A 21,464-nucleotide genomic window follows, 5' to 3' on the forward strand; every position below is an offset into this window, starting at 1 on the left:
GTTTTTACTGAGCTTATTATGGTAGAGTTGTCTCAAAAGTCAACTTCTGCCTTTCTCCAAGATCGATAAAAATTCATCATGAATGAGCAAGCGAGGAAAGAAAGACCAAACACGTCACTAACTGACACTCAGCTCCACACTCACTGTCTCAGGGCCATGAATAACACTGGGGAGCCTATACGGAAAAACAAGTAATCATCTGAGCAGAAAAGGGGTAGATATGAGAGCAAAAATTATATTAGACACAGGATTTTTGGACAGTTACACAGGAAATGAAACATCTGCCTAGCAAGTGACCAGGTTAATCTACCATTCAATCATTATAATAACTTGAGAAGCCATTTCACTGTTACCTAGTTCATCTGTAATTCCCTGAAAATTGGCTTCTACATATATCTTGACAGAAAATATTCCCTTGAAATCCACCTTTGACTTTGTAATCCTCAAATCCCTCCCGCCTCATCTTCATTTTCTCTGATCTCAAGGTAGAACTGAAAATGCATGATCTTTAGAGCACGTAAGTCTTGGGTTCGTGTTCCCACTGTATCACTCTGTAGCTGTGTAGCCTTGGCCAACTTCTCAGATTCTCATTGACATGACTAAGCCCTCTGTAGCCTAAGGACAGAAAATTGCAATTGCCTCCTCATACCTAGAATTCCTGCTTTTCGGCTCTTAAAGCTTCTAGTGCATCCTTGATGCTCCCTAGAAATTTGTCTTCCTAAAATGGATTTGACCACCAAAATCCTGAGCGGTTTCCAACCACAACCAGTATAAAGTCCGAAAATCTAGGTCATTACACTTTGTTTGTTTTAATGTTTTAATTTTAATTTTTATTGCAGACTGGCTGCTCCTTGTGAAGCAGAGTAACCCACAGGCAATGTGCCCAGAGTAGCCTAAATCCATGTACATTTTTGGATCCAACCAATGCTGCAACTTTTTCTCATTGTACTACATCTGACCCAAATGTCCCATTAGGAACTGTGCTCCCGCCAGCCTGAGGCACCCTTGGGGCCTGAACATGTCATTTCTGTACTTTCCCACCTTCCTGCCTGTGGTCCTCCCATTCTACATGCCTAAAATCTGGAATCAGACTGTTCTGTTTTATGAATCCTACCAAGTCCCAAAGTCTCCTGTGAGCCTTTTCTCAACTATCATTCTTTTCCCCCCACATGATGTTGCTTCTCTCTGCATTATGTATTGAAATCATTTCCTGAGTCTTATTTCCACTGCAGACCTTTTACCCTGTTGCTAGTAGTTGTGATGCTGCCGAGTGGATGGCAGGAGAAAGGGCTTCAGTCTTCTGTAATCTCTGTCACTGCTCAATTTTAGTTAAAAGGATAGAATAGGCCGGGCGCGGTGGCTCAAGCCTGTAATCCCAGCACTTTGGGAGGCCGAGACGGGTGGATCACGAGGTCAGGAGATCGAGACCATCCTGACTAACATGGTGAAACCCTGTCTCTACTAAAAAATACAAAAAACTAGCCGGGTGAGGTGGCCGGCGCCTGTAGTCCCAGCTACTCGGGAGGCTGAGGCAGGAGAATGGCGTGAACCCAGGAGGCGGAGCTTGCAGTGAGCTGAGATCCGGCCACTGCACTCCAGACTGGGTGACAGAGCGAGACTCCGTCTCAAAAAAAAAAAAAAAAAAAGGATAGAATAGCTCCTTCCCAGGTTCTACAGGTCTTTCTACAGGTTTCACATAATATAAAATAAGTCATTCCAGTTCTAGGCAACAGCTTCTTATGACTTTGGAAAATCCTATTATATCAGATGTTCAATACAAATTTAAATATGCAAAAGAACATTGACGGGTAATTTACAGAAAGGAGAAATTTTACTTAGCAAACATGTTGTTTACTTAGTAAACAACAACTGTAACAGCAAATGGTGGGCTTATTATGCAAGCACAGCCCCAAGACAAGTCTTCATCCTATTCTAAGAAAACCATCCCAAAGTCCCTCTACACAGTCCAGGAATTACTATATAATAGCTTCTCAAATGGCATCCTGACAATACTCTCCACACTCTAATTTACTTCATATGGCCACTTTTCTGAAACAGAGATCTGACTATAGCATTCCCACCTTAAAATCTTCCACAGGCTCTCAGTGAAAGAGAAAAGAAGTCTGCACTGAATCTTAACCCATAAAATCTGCTCTCAACCTTCCCAAGTCAACCTTTCCAGGTCCAGCATAAATACCACCTTCCTTGTGAAACCAGCCCAATTCCAAATGGGTTCTAAGCATTCTCACGTCTATGCTGTCTTAATTTACATGCTGGCAGAAAAATAGCGTGTTTATGTGTCCTTCTACCGCTAAATATGAATTCCAGAGATAAAAAGAGTGTCTTGATCATTTTAATCACCAATATCTAGCACCTAAAAGATGTTCAAAATTATTAAATGAATCCATGTTGTTTTTCCAAATTAAAAGATACCTTAAGGGGCCATATCTTAGTCTTTATTGTATAATCCAGCGTCGTAGATTTCTAAATCTAAAATTGTTTTGGAGTTAGCAATGCCTGAGAAATTAGGTACCAAGTTGCTAACTTCTGTTCCTCGGTCATACTGGAGGGCATTAAGGATAGCAATAGAAGTAGCAGTGTGTTTCCCTGGAAAAATATCTAAAATAAGGATATTTTCCTCTAATTACTATTGATATCACTCCACCAAGAGAACAAAGACATTAAGCTCAATGAAGGCCAGGAGGGAGCTCAATTTTGGACCCTGACTATTCTAGGGACAAACAGGCATCGGTAGTGTTACTTTAAGAAATTCAGACAACCGAAGGCAGCATGAGGGCATGGGACCTGTGGGTGGGAAGGAGAAGTCAACTCAGAAGGGAAGAGGGATGAAAAATGCCCTTCGCAGTTGGCAAACACACCGATGGCCTATGTGACATTTCAAAGTTGTCAGTGCCTTTAGAGAAGGATCAAAAAACATCTACGAATGAAAGATTAAATAAATGAATGAGTACATAAAAATAACTGAATGAGAACCCGCTAACAGAAAGCAGCAGCTGGGCCTCCAAGGAATCATCAAAGGCTAACAACTCAGCGTAAGCCTGCAAACCCTCAAGAGGGCTAACATGCTATTCTTCTGGGTCGCTGCAGTAGCACTCTTATCTAAAGTCAAAATGAGCAGAATTTGAGAATGAGTGACACATAACAAACCAAATGAAAGCTACACATTTTGAGCAGAACTATGCTATCTAAAGATCTATTAATACCACATTTCTAGAATGCTCACTGAATTTTTTTTTTTTTTTTTTTTGAGATGGAGTTTTGCCCTTGTTGCCCAGGCTGGAGGGCAATAGCTTGATCTCAGCTCACTGCAACCTCCACCTCCTCGCCTCCTGGGTTCAAGCGATTCTCCTGCGTCAGCCTTCCGAGTACCTAGGATTATGGGCATGCACCACCACGCCTGGCTAATTTCTTTTGTATTTTTAGTAGAGATGGGGTTTCTGCATGTTGGTCAGGCTGGTCTCGAACTCCTGACCTCAGGTGATCTGCCCACCGTGGCCTCCTAAAAATGCTAGGATTACAGGCAAGAGCCACCGCGCCCAGCCCACTCATCGAAATTTTAAAGAGAAAATGCTTTTATATATGAGTAAATACAGCCAAGAACCATCACTCAGAAACACTCCAGGGTCTAATATACTAGTATCAACAGACAAGGCCTTGCCAGCTCATTTCAACAGTGAGGCTAATAGTCTCCACAAGGCTAATATCCCAACTTTCTCAACTCTAAGAAAGAAAATAATCCAGAATGTAGAACCTTTTCTTAGTTGGTTATAATTTTTTAGCCAGGTAGACTAGAATATGGAACAAAGGATAGAATAGCTCCTTCCCAGGTTCTACAGGTCTTTCTACAGGTTTCACATAATATAAAATAGGTCATTCCAGTTCTAGGCAACAGCTTCTTATGACTTTGGAAAATCCTATTATATCAGATATTCAATACAAATTTAAATATGCAAAAGAACATTGATAGGTAATTTACAGAGAGGAGAAATTTAACTTAGCAAACATGAAAAACTATTCAACCCCATAATAACCAAAGACAAAACTAAAACATTAAGGCCTTAACTTCTACCTATTATATTTGAAAAACAATTTAAACAACCAAAATGCTGAAAGCAAGCAACGGTGTAATCACACAGAGATTTTAATATACTGACAATATCTACTAAGGTCTATTAAAAATACTTAAACTACTTAACCCATTCATTCAAATTTTGTAATCTATCCCAAAGGGGGAAAAACACAGCCTGTGGGTAAAGTTATACTGTTTGAACAAAAGTATTAACTGGAGTTTTATTTGTACCTGCCATCCACTAGTCTAGAAGCTAAGGTGACTTCTAGAAAGACAGAAATGGTAAAGTCAATTATGAAATAATAACTAAAAATTATATAACAATATTGTAGATACTGATCAAGAAAAAAAGAAGAGAACAAAATTATATGTACATGAGACTACTATTATGACAATATGCATATTAGAAGTGGGGAGCCCAGGCATGGTGGCTCAGGCCTGTACTTCCATCACTTTGGGAAGCTGAGGTGGGTGGATTGCTTGAGCCTAGGAGTTCAAGACCAGCCTGGGCAACGTAGTGAGGCTCTGTCTCTAATAAAAAAAATAAAACAAATAGTTAAGAAAAAGGGGGTCTGGTTAGAAATACACAAAATGCTACATAAGTTGTTTGGATTAAGGTTGCATCTGTAGTTAACTATCACATTTATAATTTATAAAAGTTAATTAGGTCTTAAAACAAATAACTTTGTTGGTTCCCTTGATTATTGGACAATATGTGAAAGCTTAAACCATTCATTTGCACATGAATGACATTCTTTCACACATAACTGCATTAATAGCAAATCACTCCTCATAATTGGTTTTAGGGGAATTAAATCTGACATTTTTGGTATAATACAAACAAAAAGGAAAATGCCTGTTTGACATAATTGGTCCTTGTTTGTTTTACTTATTTCTCCTGGCTATTGTCACTTCTAAACTTTAGTTTCTTCCTACAGCTCTTTTTTTCTTTTTTTGAGACAGAGTCTCACTCTGTTGCTGGAGTGAGTGATGCAATCATGGCTCACTGCAGTCTTGATCTCCTGAGGCAGGGGAATCGCTTGAACCCAGGAGGCAGAGGTTGCAGTGAGCAGAGATCGCACCACTGCACTCTAGCCTGGGCAACGAGAGTGAAACTCTGTCTCAATAAATAAATAAATAAATGGGGACTATGACAAGGACAAAGGAGGCAATTTGTAGGGGCTCCCTCTAAATCTGGGATAGTGTGAGCACCAAAATAATTAAGTCCAGTAATGAAACATAAAAAACTGGAAAATATAGGAATCCATGAGTCCATATCAGTCATCAGTAAATAATAAATAAATGGAGGGAAGGCTCTTACTTATAGTAGAACAATAGTTGCCAAATGGTAAATGTGGGAGAGGCCTGGAATTGGACAAGCATTATTTTATAAAATTACCATCTTGTCAACTATCACAGTAGACTGGTTCAGATGAAAAATCATCAATGGATCGATCCTAAATCAAGAGGGAAATTTTGACAAGGAGTGATATATTTGTGTGACCTGAAAATATTTTCTTACAGAAAACTGTTTATTATCTGCAAAGTCAAAATTGGTAACTCTACAGTGGAGAAATTGGATACAACACCTTGGGCTTATAATGCCAGAGAGGGGTAAATGAGTGTCATGTGCCTCAAGAAATAATACCTTGAGGAGGACACAGGATCACCTATACAGTATTCCATCCAGGAATGCAACATCTGAATTGATTCATGATATCTGATGAAATGCATAACGAAAACATTCTAGTAAAAAAAACAGAATTTTATACTTTAAAAACCTCAGTGTCATACAAGACAAGGAAAGGCTATGGAAATATTCCAGGCTGAAGGAGACTAAAAAATGAAAACTAAATGCAATGTCTTCCTAAATTATAACCTGTACTGGAGTGGGAGTAGGGAAGGCTATAAAGGGCATTAAGTGGGCCAGTTAATGAAATTAGAATCTATGTCAAATATTCTAGTATTAATGTTAAACGTACATATAATGTTAAATACTGCAGGTGATAAATGTAGTGTTGTCATTTAACAGAACATCCTGCATGTTCTCATTCACATGTGGGAGCTTAAAAACTTGGTCACATGGAGACAGAGTAGAATGATAGATTCCAGAGGCTAGGAAAGTTGTGAAGGTAGGAAGGGGAACAAAGAGGCTGGTGAATGGTACAAACTTACAGTTAGACAGAAGAAATAAGTTCTAATGTTTCATAGTGACTAGGTGACTATAGTTAGCAACAATATATTGTCAAAGTAGCTAGAAGAGAGGACTTGAAATGTTACCAACACATAGAAATAATAAATACTCCAGATGATGAATACCCCAAATACTTTGACTTGATCATTCCACATTCTATGATGTAAAAAACACTTACATGTACCCCATAAATATGTAAAATATCATGTATCAATAAAAGAAAAAAAAAAGGAATAGCCCTATTCTTAGAAAATACACACTGAAGGAGGCAAACACACACAACAAAGCAAATGGTGTAAAATGTTATCAGGTGAATTTGGGTAAAGGGATACAGGTATGTTTTATTCAATTCTTATTTTTACAACATTTCTATAAATTTGAAATTATTTCCAATTAAAAAGGTTTTTCTTTTATCTCACTACCTGTATTTTTCCTCTCACGAATGTGGTGATATCATTCTCATTTTCAAAGATGGAGAGTGTCTGCAAGAGATTTTGCTCAAGCCATTCCCAGTGTTCAGTGATTTCTTTCCTGGAACCACCTGTACAAATGAAAATAATAATTCATGTCAGATTTCATGCCAAAGATATTTTAAAAACCAGGCTCACTTTGTCAATATAGTCTATACCATCAAAGGAGACTATCGGACCAAGAGCTCTGCCTTTAAATGCTTTCTCTCCTCCAGAGGAGACACACACACAAGACATTTAAGGATGTGGAAACGCAAGAGTAATATTATAATCAAGTTGTGTTATAATCAAGTTTGATTAGGTGAGTGCAGAGGCTTTGAGGACACTGTTTCAGATCAGAAGGCAGCAACACTTCTCAAATTCACTTTTCTAGACTAGAGTTTAGCACATCCCTCCCCTTTCCTCCCTTCTAGAATTTGCACTTTACAGAGTAACATAGATCTTATGATACCAGGTTACAGTTGTTAAGCTGCAACAATATGAGATCTTTGGTATGCCACTGGAGAACTGATGTAACCACCTTCTATAATGGCCAAAAAATTACTCTCACTCACTTCAATTATGAATGAGATGTGAAAATGGACTATCACTAGGGAATAGCAGCCTGGCTCTCATTAGCACGGTTGCCTCGAAATGTAATGGGATGAGGTCATCCTTGTAGCCTCAACCAAGTCACCACATTTTGGTCAATAATAAGAAGCATTTAAGATACCTCTTCTGGCAACCTCTAAACTTAAACAATCAGCTTTGCAGCATATATAATCACTACTCTGTTTTTGTTCACAGCTGCAGGGCATAACAGGTATGCCATCAGGGTGGGGGTATAAAGATACTGGACTAAATTCCCCTAGTGATTGTTAATGATCTTATAGAAAAATGGCTTTTTATAATTTGTCCATATATCATTTATATGTGTGTGTATGTGTGTCATATATATATGTGTGTGTATATATATATATAGTATGCACTGTTCATTCCAGAACTAAAGAAGGATTTTGTGATTCCATTGATTCACCCCTCAGGATTCTCCTTCGATTTCCAAGTTATATTTTACTTGATTTCTTTAAAGTGCCTTTTCTCTCTGTTCTTTGTCAGTGAGATCTCAGAATCTGATTCTTGACAAAGAAAGACAGGAGACACAGTGTATCTGCAATTATACTCAGAACTGTGGCAGAACTAAAATCTCTGAGAGAATGAGAGAAAGAAATTCATGAGAGAGAGAGAATGACAAATTTCAGATACACTGAGGAAAGGCAAAACAAAACCCACATTTACTTTCTTTTACTTTGAGACTAAACATTAAAATTGCCTACAAGGGATGCTTATGTGAAGAATAAAAAGCAGGTATCGGCTGAGTGCACTGGCTCATGCCTGTAATCCTGGCACTTCGGGAGGCTAAAGCAGGAGGATCACTAGAGCCCAGGAGTTCAAGACCAGCCTGGGTAACATGGGGGGACCCAGTCTCTACAAATAATAATAAGAAAAATTAGTCAGACGTGGTGGCGTGTGCCTGTATTCCAGCTACTTGGGAGGCGGAGGTGAGAGGTCCACATGAACCTAGGAAGTTGAGGTTGCAGTGAGCCATGATCACACCACGGTACTCCAGCTTTGACGGTGACACATTGAGACCCTGTCTAAAAGAAAAAAAAAAGCAGGTCTCTTAGTGGAGAAGAGTCCAGTGAAAACACTGAAGAATACATTGCTCCTCCTCTTGGGTATTTTCCATACTTGCTCTTTCAGGGCCATAGATTACCACGTGTAAAAGTAGTGGGATAACTGTCCTACAATGTCATGGCAAGACTCTGAAATCAGGACACCCGGGTACCCCCTCCTCCTTTGCCAACCGTCAGCTGGGTGACTTTAGACAGGTGCTTAATCTCTGTCTCAAATTCTGTAAAATTGAGATCAGTTAAAAACACAAAACTGGCTGGGGGCAGTGGCACACTCCTCTCATCCCAGTGCTTTGGGAGGTGAGGGGATCACTTGAGGCCAGGAGTTTGAGACCAGCCTGGGGAACACAGTGAGACCCTCATCTCTACAAAAAATGAAAAAATTAGCCGGGAGTGGTGGCACACACCCGTAGCTCCTAGCTACACCAGAGGCTGATGTGGGAGGACAGTTTGAACCCAAGAGTTTGAGGCTGCCGTGAGCCATGATGGTGACACTGCACTTCAGCCTGGGCAACAGAGTGAGACCCTGTGGAAAGAGAGAGACTCCAACAAAACAACCACCACCACCTTTACCCATCTCAGAGAAATACTGTGAAAATCACAAGGGCTAATGTCTGTAGATACAGTGTGGACAGTAAAAATACTGTTCAAATGCAAAGTACAATGCCTATTTGAAATATTTAGGGAATGAGTCATTTTGGAGTTTGAGTGCTTTAAAATATTTTAAACTTAAAAATTTTAAATACTAATTGGAACATTTTTTCAGACATACAGAGAGCTTCCTTGTCTGTAACCAGGTCATTACCATCACCAGCTGTGACATGCGGCAGACACAGAGAGAGCCCTGTGCAGAATAAAGGCCAGCCACGAATCCTCCACCCGGCTCTTCCATCTGTGCTTGTTGGCACTGTCAGATGGACTGCACCTTAGGACAGAGATATTCCTGGGAACCACAGGACTGACTTTTGCAGACCCAGGAGGCATAATTCGTCTCTGTTTTGCCTCTCATCTGTCCCTGCCTACATTGATCACAGATGTGCTTTGTAGAGTCTGAGCCTTGGCTCAGCCAGGATAATCTGGCTCTTGACTGATACCTCACTATGCTTTGCGCTTTACCAAGTTATCACACCAGGTACTTTACTTTCAGAATCCCATGGAATCCAACACTATTCCTTGGTTGTCATGGATAGAAAAGCTCCCATCAGCCACAAGACCTATCAGTTTTGCACACGCTGCTTTCAAAGCTTCCCTTCCTCCTTCCTTCCCCCCTTCCTTTCCCCCTTCCCTTCCCTTCCCCCTTCCCTTCCCTTCCTCCTTTCCCCCTTTGCCCTTCCCTTCCCCCTTTCCCCCTTTCCCCCTTTTCCCTTCCCTTCTCCCTTTTCCTTTCCCTTCCCCATTCTCTTCCCTTCCTCCTTCCTCCCCTTCCCCCTTCCACCCTCCCCTTCCCCTTTCCTCTCTTCCCTTCCCTCCCCCTTCCCCTTCCCCCTTCCTCCCTTCCCTTCCCCCGTCCTCCCTTCCCTTCCCCCTCCCTTCCTCCTCCCTTCTCCCTCCCTTCCCTTCCCTTCCCTCCCCTCCCCTTCCTCCCCCTTTTTTTTTTTTTTTTTGGCGGGGGACAGAGTCACACTCTGTTGCCCAGGCTAGAGTACAGTGGCATGATCTTGGCTCACTGCATCCTCAACCTCCTGGGGCTCAGGAGATCCTATCACCTCAGCCTCCCTAGTAGCTAGGACTACTGGTGCATCTCACCACACCCCGCTAATTGTTTTTATATTTTTAGTAGGTCTCAAACTCCTGGCCTCAAGCAATCCGCCAGCCTTGGCCTCCTGAAGTGCTGGGATTACAGGCATGAGCCACCGTGCCTGGCCTGTGTGCTTTATGCATAAAGAAAGGATGAAGGTTTCTTTATGCACACATTTCTATATGTACATCCCCACCACACACACACTTCCATAGCAGAAATGGTATATGCCCATATGAATGCACTCATTCACTAAACATCTGCTTGCACCTCTAACCTTCACTGACATTATATGAAGGTCCACATGGCTAATGTATCTTTCCCACCCCATCTTCAAATAGTCATCTGAGTAATCTTGCACTGAAGTTCAGGTTTACTATCATTGTTTCCCCATCTGTTGGCTCCTCTGCTGCCCCAGGATCTGCTGTGCCACACTGCCCACTGTCCATCATTTTCATAATCCCCACCATCCACCTCCAACATTGTTCTCACCACTGGCTCTTTTCTCTACTGCTCGCTATGAGGTAGGTAATGCCTACATGTCTATCTTCCTTTACCAGCACCAGCCCCAAACCTATTGCTTCTGCTTATACTGTTTTTGTTCTGTCCTCTGTCTCCTGTCCTTCCTCCCATACTTGTGTCACATGAAAAGGTTGGCCTTTTGGAGTCATCACCAGCCACTCGCTACTCCCATGTACAGGAGAGGTACTGGGACCATAAGTCCCAGGATCTTCAAGCCTTTCGGCGTGCTCAGTGCTTTGTGGCTGTTTCAGTACTGCCAAAAGAGGTTTTGGAGGTTTCTTCTGGCTACATCCAAGCCTAAGAAGTTTCAGAAGACTGGATTCTATGACCAGTGTAGCCGGAACTCTAAAAGTAAAGGTCCTGGTGTGATGACTTGGTAAAGGACAGAGCATGGTGAGAGCACCACTCAAGAGTCAGAAGAACTCTGTGTATCATTATATGAACCCATTATCATCACATGCTATTTTAGAAACGAAAAAAGACAAACACCATCAGTAAACAGCAGCTTTAGGAACTGAACTATGGATTCCTGTCTGGACCCAACAGATACTTTCTGGGGAGAATAATGTCAAAGTATGTTTTTAAATTTATATTTACTGCACAAATGCACCATATTCTCTGAACGCTTTCCTAAATGTACAAAGAAGCAGTGAGGACAGGTGTTCCAGCTCCAGGTTCTGGTCACTAAAACTATGAGGATCCCTAAAGCCAGGACTGAATTCACCACTATCATCTGAAGATTCCAATCCAGTAAAAATACTTCTGGAAGCAGGTGGCCACTTCTGTCACTTCTCACCCCAGAAAAAAAGGGTCCAAGTTACCTCTCAGCGATATCAGAGCAAACGCCACTTTTTCTGGACCACTTCTTAGTAACCTGTGAGACTCCAAAGGAAACGTGTTTGAATTCCAAATGTTGCTTATAAATGGCTCTTCCATTTCTCAAGTAAGTAAGTATATGTGCTGCAATAATTCAAGTCTAAGAACTTGTTGTTAAAGTGAGATAGCATGAAGCTCCTTTGTCATGACCCTGACAAGGAACTAATCTGTTTATCCAGCAGCTTGAAGAAACTGTGTTAGGACACTCAGAAGAGAAAGGAATGGCTTGGCTGTAGATTTTCTGGACAGGCCCCATTTACAGAGTTGCGCAGGAAAAACAAGCTGACCCGACTGTGTAATCAGCTGGAATAACAAAGAACCCTGAGGTTGGGTATGAGAATCCTTCAGGAAATGCAAGTTAAAGCATTCTGCTGTGGCTAAAAACTAGAACGCTTGATAGGCTTAAGGTTTAGACATTGATTTCTAAAAAATAAGAATCTTCATTATTTAGAGCAGTTTTTTAGGGTAATGGCCAGAGGCCCTAAATATATACCTGGGCAAACTTTTTAATGTTGTCTGCAATGAAGAAAAATACGAAATCATCCTAGCCTAATTATTCATCTAGTTTGAAATCTATCTTAAAGTCATGAAGTCTACTTGAAATAAATAGAAGATGGCCTCCAAAATGATTCCATCACATCTGGCCTCTGAGGATTAAGAACAAAGGTTTAACGCTCCATTGATAGATATTCGGCAGATATTTTTTGCATGATGCATGATTCATAATACATTTTTTTTCTTTCTATCTCCTAGGAATAATACATTTTGTTTCTGGGACTGCAGATCTTGAGAAAAACCTGTATTGTAGAATAACTAAAATGGTAAATTCTCATTGATCATAAGTGTATGTACGCACATGTGTAGGTACACTTGTATGTGCATATAAAAATAAAAACCACTCATCACATAGCAGAAAACAAAACCAAAAACCCAATAAGCCTCCAAAGGATTAAAAAGCAACTGACCTAGTATTTTCAGATTCAGAGCAGGCTATGTGGATCACCGAGCTCACATGAATAGCACTTGAAGCTAATTAAATAAAGGGAACCAAATGAAGAAATCATCTGTATTATGGCCTTTTCCAATATAATCTTATCCACAAAGATGATAATTTTGAAGTTGCCATATCAAATGAAGGCAAGAGTATTACTCCACACATAGGAGCAACATTTAAATTGTCCCTGTATTTACCAAGCCACCTTGTACTTTCTACACCCAGAAAAATTGCAAACTTATATTCAGAGAGGGCAAAAGACAAAACCCAAAAATAACATGGTGATTTGAAACATTTTTAGAAAAAATGAAAATATACTTTTTCAAAATCCGCATCTAACTAAAGTTATAATTATAATTAGGTTAAGTAAGATGATAATGATAATGTCCTCTATTATTTGTGCTTACCAAGAATAGGCATCACACTTAACTACTAAAATGTCAAACAGGCCGGGCACGGTGGCTCACACCTGTAATCCCAGCACTTTGAGGGGCCAAGGCAGGTGAATCACTTGAGCCTAGGAGTTGGAGACCAGCATGGGCAACATAGTGAAACCCTATCTCTACAAAAATTACAAAAATTACCAGGGTGTGATGGTGTGTGCCAGCTACTCAGGAGGCTGAGGTAGGGGGTCACCTAAGAACGGGAGATCAAGGCTGCAGTGAGCTGTGACTGTGCCACTGCATTCCAGCCTTGCTCACTCCACTACAGAGTGAGATCCTGTTTCAAAACAACAACAACAACAACAATAAAACTGTCAAACATATCCAGATTTTTCTGGCTCTGAAGCCTACATTATTTTTTTTCTTTTTTAATAATCTTTTTTCATTTATTTATTTATTTTAATAGAGACAGAGTCTCACTATGTTGGCCAGTCTGGTCTCGAACTCCTGGGCTCAAGTGATCTTCCCAACTCAGCTTCCCAAAGTGTGGGGATTACAGGTATGAGCCACTGTGCACATCCGAAGTCCACACTCTAAATTGCTACACTTTGCTGCCTTCTAACATGTTTTACAAGTGCAGCGAGTAGGAATAAAGGTTAAATTATCTGAAATAAGAAGAAGCCTGGTTATGAGTGAGGCAATTTTACTTAATGCCTCAGACCATGTCAAAAAAGTACACCTGGTTTCAAACTTCTACAATGCCACACGCTAACTCTGGGGCCATGGGTAAGTTCCTTTAACCTCTTTGTCCTTCAGATTTCTTGCCTGTAATATGTAAGAAACAACACTTAACACATTGGTTTGTGCTACAGATTAAGTCAGGTAATACACTTCAAGTCCTTAGCATAGGCCTAGAACACAGAAAACACCAAATAATTACTTTTGGAATTACCTGAAGCAGCAGAACACAAAGACCTCATCTTGAAATGTGATTCAAAAAATATTTCTGTCTTCTGATGTCAAGAAAAGAAACTATCTGCTTAACTACTGCTCGACTAACATACATTTAGCACAAACCTCTCGGGCCCTGGAACTCTTATGTTTGACTGCAAAGGGTACATATTATATGCCTAGATGCCCTTGTGTAACTATGATAAGATTCTGACATAACTCTGCTTATAATCTCTATGGGCATAATAATATGCTCACAGCTTTATAATCACTTTGAGAACAAAGAGTCCCAGGTAACTCATTCAGCCTTGGCAGTAAGAATCAGTATTAACATCCTTATTTTACTGGATAGTGGGAACACAAATGTCTATCTTTCTGGACGGCAGTCAGGCTAGAGATATAAATTACATGCATATCCTCTTTTTAACTTTTTAATTTTTGCTATTTTAATTACATGTATATTCTTTGATTCAACATATCTACTTCCATAAATTTATCCTAAGGTGATAATTAAGAGAATGTGCAAAGATCTTAGGAGAATATTCACTAAGATTGTTCAAAATACAGTAACATTCGGGGGAAAAACCCTAGATTTCCAATAACATACTGAGTAGATCATTTATGTTATATTCACATAAAATATCTACTTATTAAAATTGATAGGTCAGGCGCAGCGGCTCACACCTGTAATCCTAGCACTTGGGGAGGCCGAGGTGGGTGTATCACTTGAGGTCAGGAGTTTGAGATCAGCCTGGACAGCATGATGAAACCTCATCTCTACTAAAAATACAAAAATTAGCCAGGAGTGGTGGCGTGCACCTATAGCCCCAGCTATATATTTGTATATATAGGTATATAAAGTATATTGGAGATTTTTTAAAGTCTAGAAAGTGATGATTTATGATATGGTATTTTGTTTTCTTTTTATTCATTTTATGTATCTATATTTTGTAATTTTTGCAACAAACATGTATTGCTTGAAGAAAAAGGAGCAATTATTTTTGTTTGCTTTCTTAACTCACTGTGTTTCTAAGGATACGAGAATAGTCCTTGAGTTACACAGACCAAGAAAGAATCACAAAAATACCTATCAACTTTCATATTACGTCTGCCTCATGCAGAAAGCAACTAAATTACCCAACACTTTATTTACTTAAAGTAGAGAATAAGAGCAGAACCAATTAGCAATCTTTAATTAAACTCTGGGTCTTACCATTTGCTAACTAGAAGAATATTTAATCATAAAAGCCAGCATGGTGCCACTTAAGAAGTCCTGGGATGGGACTGGGGAGACCCGAGATCTTGGTCTGAGCACCACATAACTAGTTATAACCAGGAATGTGAACTTGGACAATTCACCTTGCCTCTGCATCCTACTACAATAAGAGGCACAGGCAAGACGGTGGCTGATCTATCTTTCATTTCTGAAACACAATGACCATCGAGGCCCAGATGACATTCTGGAATGGAAGGGATACTAAATCAATACACAGCCAAATCAAGGCACTGTTCAGCATTGTTATCAGTGAGGTGTCCATCAAACACATCCCCTCCACGCTTTACTTTATTAGCCCTTTTTGAAGGTCAGATGCATCCAGAAGGAACTGCCAGCAGCTCTTCTGTATCTTTGCTTCTAATTCTCCTGAGCTGTCCCAGAACTCCTTTCTTTAGATTGTATCCTTGGAACGACCTACATTCCTATGTGTCCATATTCCCATGGAGATCACATAACCAACCCTTTTTACTGTTACAACCTTCTAGTCCTTATAATGGGGAGAAAGTCAAATGGCTTTCTACCTCTGCCAACCGAAGGCCAAGGAAGACAATGGACTGGGCTCTCTTCTGCCTCTGGAACACCATATCCAAAACAAGAGCTGCTAGGGGCATATCTGCACCTATTTAGTATTCTCATGTGAGCCCCAGGTGCAAAATAGTCAATTCACTGGTAAACCATGAGAGACACAATTGTCAGAGTACAGTATAACCAGCTCAACAAAACTGGCTGGATAAAACGTAGAATTTACTGTACAAACCACTAAAAAAAATGCCCTTCTGTAGGCTAGAATTGTTGACATAATGGCATATTAGCCAAAAAGAACAAAAACTGCATTTTGGGTACTAGTGAAATGAAATGGTCATCGTTCAGGAAAGTTTTTTCGCTCCCTTTCCCAATTAAATTTCTCCATGTCAAGGAAATGTAAATGATCAACTTCTTCAGACCAGTCTGGATAAACTAACAGAAGATTATTTGTTAGTAATTATGAGGCAAGCCAGGCATGGTGACTCACGCCTATAATCCCAGCACTTTGGGAGGCTGAGATGGGCGGGTCACCTGAGTCAGAAGTTCAAGACCAGCCTGGCCAACACGGTGAAACTCCATCTCTGTTAAAAACACAAAAATTACCCAGGCGTGGTGGCAGGCACCTGTAATCCCAGCTACTCGGGAGGCTGAGGCAGGAGAATCACTTGAATCCAGGAGGCAGAAGTTGCAATGAGCCGAGATTGTGCCACTGTACTCTAGCCTGGGTGACAAGGCAAGAGTCCGTCTCAAAAAAATAAAAAAGATAAAAAGAGGAGGCATGTGAAAATAATGTCTCATCAAATAATTCGTGGTACCTCCACCCCGCTTTCCGTATGATTCATATTGCCCAGGGCCAGGTGCTTATTATAGTGGCAGTAAGATGGTCAGAAAGAGTCCTCCTGCCTGATTTCATGTGAGTCAAGTCTAAGGCAAATCATACAGCTAGGATTTACCAGTAACACTACTACTGCTCTATGTGGTCTATGTCAAGACATTGGTGGCAGATGCTCCCTTTAACTCAATTTATGCTTATTAAAGATTTACAAAACACATGACAAGATCAAGATTTATAGAAAAAGGTTTTATAATCCCATGGATTCCACAAGGCAGTGAGTTAGACTTACCCAATTGTCTGCAGAAGTTTCTTTTATAGCAATATTTCATAAAATCCTAGCAAATCAGAAGTTTTTAATATATTTTCCTACCCCATACTAACTTTGTAGTTTATGAAAAATAACATTAAATTTACAAACAATAAGGTACAGATACATTTAAAAAATCTTAAGGGAGTAGCTTCTGCTCTTAAAATCTTATGAAAGGGAGCCAGTAACTTGGATTTTAAATGGAAATCAGTAAGAAAGAACAATTAATGGTGGCCTGTCGCGGTGGCTCACACCTGTAATCCTAGCACTTTGGGAAGCTGAGGCAGGTGGACGGCTTGAGCACAGGAGTTTAAGATCAGGCTGGGCAACATGGCGAAACCCTGTCTCTACAAAAAAATAAATAAATAAATTAGCAGGGAACGGTGGTGCCTGCCTGTAGTCCCAGCTACTTGGGAGGCAGAGGTGGGAGGATCACTTGAGCCTGGGAGGCAGAGGTTGCAGTGAGCCGAGATCACGCCACTGAACTCCAGCCTGGGGGACAGAGTAAGACATTGCCTCAAAAAAAAAAATACAAAATGCAACAAAAACAACAACAACACAAAACCACTTTCACAACACTTGTCTCGCTCTGTCGCTCAGGCTCCCATAAAGAAATTCTGGAGCTATCTCTGTGGATAATCAATATATACAAAAACTAAAACCATTCTGGGTTTATTATAATGAAATCATGCAGTGATTTCATTGTGACAGGTACCACTGGGAAAAGAAAACTACACATCACTTTGGACAATAAATTATGCCATCAGCATTTACAGCTTAGTGTTCCTTAGCCTTGGCTCAGCAAATAATTCAGGAATAACTCAGCTTTGTAACACCCAATTCTATCCCATAGGAGTATTCACAGGAAGATCTGTTTCATAGCAATACCACGGCAAAGCCCCAGAATCAGACTGAGGAGTAGTAACGTCAGGCAATGACATTATAAACGTCAGCGACAACAAAGGTGATGGCTCAGGGTCAGAGGAAAAGTCACAGGAGACACAAACCAGTTCCTTACATCACCAGAAATTGAGGTGGGAAGACCAGGAGGCTGGAGGGCGGTAAGGAGAGATCTGAGGGCTCTGAAGACCTCCTGCCTGCAAAGGATCTCGCAAGCAGTTGGGCACTTGTGGCAGGATTGCTGGAAAGTGAGCGAGAAGGAGGCGGCGGCGTCCTTTCTACACCCTCATGAGGTGGAGGGGCTTGGTGGCTTTCCCTGGCTTTTAACTTCTTTCTTTTTAGTTCTTCATCTGCTGGCTACGAAACATGATTCTAGATTGTTTGCCAACTAAATGTGATGCTTACCCAATCAACTATGGCAGGCCAGATGGTACTTTCCCTTCTACGGGCTCCCTCTGTGGTGGGTAAACGTGCAGAGAAGACTGGAACACTGTCTTCCAGGACCCTGGGTTACACTGGTAAGTCTGTCCAGGTCAGAGTCCCAGCTTCCTCTTCTTTAATCCTTTATCACCTTCCTCTCACTCAATCCCCATTCTTCACTTTTTGATGGGTTTTCCCACTGCTCTGAACCTTGAAGCCATGCCTTCGTTCATGGGGTGTGTAAACAATGGTTATAGTTAATTGTCTCTCATTGGGCTGTTTGCATCTCAGAATACATTTAAAAAGACATAATTATGGTCTGGTACGGTGGCTCATGCCTGTAATCCCAGCATTTGGGAGGCCAAGGCGGGCGGATCACAAGGTCAGGAGTTCGAGACCAGCCTGACCAACATAGTAAAACCCCGTGTCTACTAAAAATACAAAAATTGGCAGGGCATGGTGGTGTGTGCCTGTAATCCCAGCTACTCAGGAGGCTGAGGCAAGAGAATCGCTTGAACCCAAGAGGCAGATGTTGCAGTGAGCTGAGAATGTGCCACTACACTCCAGCCTGGGCAACAGAGCAAGACTCCATCTCCGGCAGGGAGCGGGAGAGACATAATTACAATGTTAGAATTTCAGGTACTACTAGATCCCTGAGGGAGAATTACCCAGGCAATGGAGCTTGCCAGCAGCCTGAAATCACACCTAGATAACCTCTTCTAATTCTGTAGGAGGCCAGCCTATATTCCTCTGTTTAGTTGGATGCCCAGAAATTCAATGGAACCGTAAGGCACTGGTTCACACTGGGCTGTAATTGACTATTTACTTGTATCCTCACTAGACTGTACGTTTCTCAAGAGCAGAGACCAAATATAATTGTCTTTATATTTTTAGATCCCAGCACAGCACTTCCTACCAAGTAAACATCAATTTTAAAAATGAATGAAGTCAGCCGAAAAAGCTCCCAATGGCCGAAGCCGGAACAATTTGAGCAAAGAATAAAGTAGTGTTGGATTATAACCCAGAAGATGAAATAAATAGGCATGAGTCTATAGTGACATAAATAATTAAATAAATAAATGAGGGAGAAGAGATAAATTTACTGTGCAAAACAATTCTCCACAAATTATGTAGACAGTTTACCCTAAAGGAGAGAAAAATCCTTGCTCCTTAAGTATGGACTGCACATAGTGATTTCCCTCCAAAGAGAATAGTTTGAAAAGGGGAAGAACAGAGTAACTTTACAGTGGAGAAACCTAAAGAAACACTATTTTAGGGAGGTGATCAAGGAGGCCCACAGTCATAAATCATGTTGATAAAACGTACACTTGGCACCATGAAACAAAATGGCCCTTTATCTCTGTGATCTAAATCTACCGCCCCTGTCTAATCATGAGAAAAATATCAAACAAATTCCAGTAGAGGAGCATGCCAAAACATACTGGATCAGTATCTTTCAAAACTGTCAAGATCATCCAAGCCCAGGAAAGTCAGAGAAAATTCCACAGCCAAGAGGAGCCTAACAGGATATGACTGACTAACTATAATGTTATACCAGATGGGATACTGAAACAGAAAAAGAAAATGAGGGAAATCTGAACAACAGACTTTACTTACAAATAATGTATCAACACTGGTTCATTAATTATAACAAATGCACCACAGTAAGATGTTAATAATAGCGGAAACTCTGCATGGGGGGTGGTACAGATGAGAGTTCTCTGAACAATCTGCTCAACTTTCCTGTAAATCAAGTAGAGGTGAAAAAATAAAAGTTAAAAAAGTGTTCATATAGTGACCTTACTTTTCTTATGGCTGTTTTAAAAACCGCATGCAAACAAAAACTTGGCCATTTTGGGCCAATTGCAGTGGCTCATGCTTGAAATCCCAGCACTTTGGGAGGCCAAAGCAGGAGTTCAAGACCAGGCTGGGCAACCCAGAGAGGCACCATCTCTACAAAAAAAGAAATTGTAGGAAAAAAAAAAAAAAAAGTCCGGGCACAGTGGTTCATGCCTGTAATCCCAGCCCTTTGGGAGGTTGAGGGGGGTGGATCACCTGAGGTCAGGTGTTCAAGACCAGCCTGACCAACATGGTGAAACCTCATCTCTACTAAAAATACAAAAATTAGCTAGGTGTGGTGGCAAGAGCCTGTAATCTCAGCTACTTGGGAGGCTGAGACGGGAGAATCGCTTGAACCTGGGAGGCGGACGTTGCAGTGAGCCAAGATCGCGTGACTGCACTCTAGCCTGGGCAACAGAGCAAGACTCTATCTCAAATACAACAACAACAAAAAACTTGGTCGATTTGGACTAGAAGTTCTTATGAGAGATCCAATAAAAGCAAGATTAAAAATTTTTTTTTGCTGGGTGCAGTAGCTCACACCTGTAATCCCAGCACTTTAGGAGGCCGAGGTGGGCAGATCCCTTGAGGTCAGGAGTTCAAGACCGGCCTGGCCAACATGGTGAAACCCCATCTCTAGTAAAAACACAAAAATTAGCTGGCATGGTGGTAGGCACCTGTAATCCCAGCTACTCGGGAGGCTGAGGTAGGAGAATTGCTTGAACCCGGGAGGTAGAGATTGTGGTGAGCTGGGATCATGCCACTGCACTCCAGCCTGGGCGACAGAGTGAGACTTCATCTGGAAAAACAACAAAAAAAAAAATTTAAGACTAGTCAAGTGCAGTAGTGAGAAGTGGGGACAGAGTAGAAAAGGAGTTCCATCTGCAACTGACTGTGATGAATGGAAATAGCTCACGACCGTCGGACCAGCCAAAGCAAGACTGTTGACTACTATTTTAAGCACAGCACAGCATTACTGATTATCATTAGGAGAACTAAAGAATCCCTACTCAGTAGGAAGTACTATGCTAGGATATACCAAATATTACTTAGTACACCCAAGTATTCCACACATCCTTCTTCATTTCCCAGCTTCCTCTGCAGTGAGGTTGGGCCCACATGACTAGTCTTGGCCACTAAGTGTGAGTGGAACGGAAGGCGGAGTGTGCCACTTCTGGGCCAAGGAAGTTAAACACAGATGTGCTCCACCCTCGCACTCTTCCCTTGTATGCTGACCTTGGAGGCCCTGTGTTCCAGAGTGTCACTACACATGGAGGAGGCCACATAATCCCAACACGACTCTACCCGAGTGAGAAAGAAACTTTCGTTGTGTTAAGCCACTGAGCCTCTGGGTTCATGTGTTGAAATGGCTAAGGTTAATCACCCTAAAATACCAGTGATTGCATTCAGCAAGTACACACTCCTTTCCTTCTGATAAAAAGTTGTGAACCCTAACGCTTCTTTTAAAACTTGC

At 41.1% G+C, this 21,464-nt stretch overlaps 1 protein-coding gene across 1 annotated transcript in view; it reads right to left on the reverse strand.

Annotated features, from left to right (window-relative positions):
- TBC1D9 (TBC1 domain family member 9) overlaps window positions 1-21,464 on the reverse strand; it is a 137,450-nt gene that overhangs the window by 60,343 nt on the left and 55,643 nt on the right. The window contains exon 3 of the mRNA XM_005555968.4: window positions 6,707-6,825. Within this exon, the coding sequence (XP_005556025.1) occupies window positions 6,707-6,825 (119 nt within the window). The remainder of the gene's footprint in view (window positions 1-6,706; window positions 6,826-21,464) is intronic.

The sequence above is a fragment of the Macaca fascicularis genome, chromosome 5, assembly GCF_037993035.2.
Source record: "Macaca fascicularis isolate 582-1 chromosome 5, T2T-MFA8v1.1".
NCBI classification, from domain to species: domain Eukaryota; kingdom Metazoa; phylum Chordata; class Mammalia; order Primates; family Cercopithecidae; genus Macaca; species Macaca fascicularis.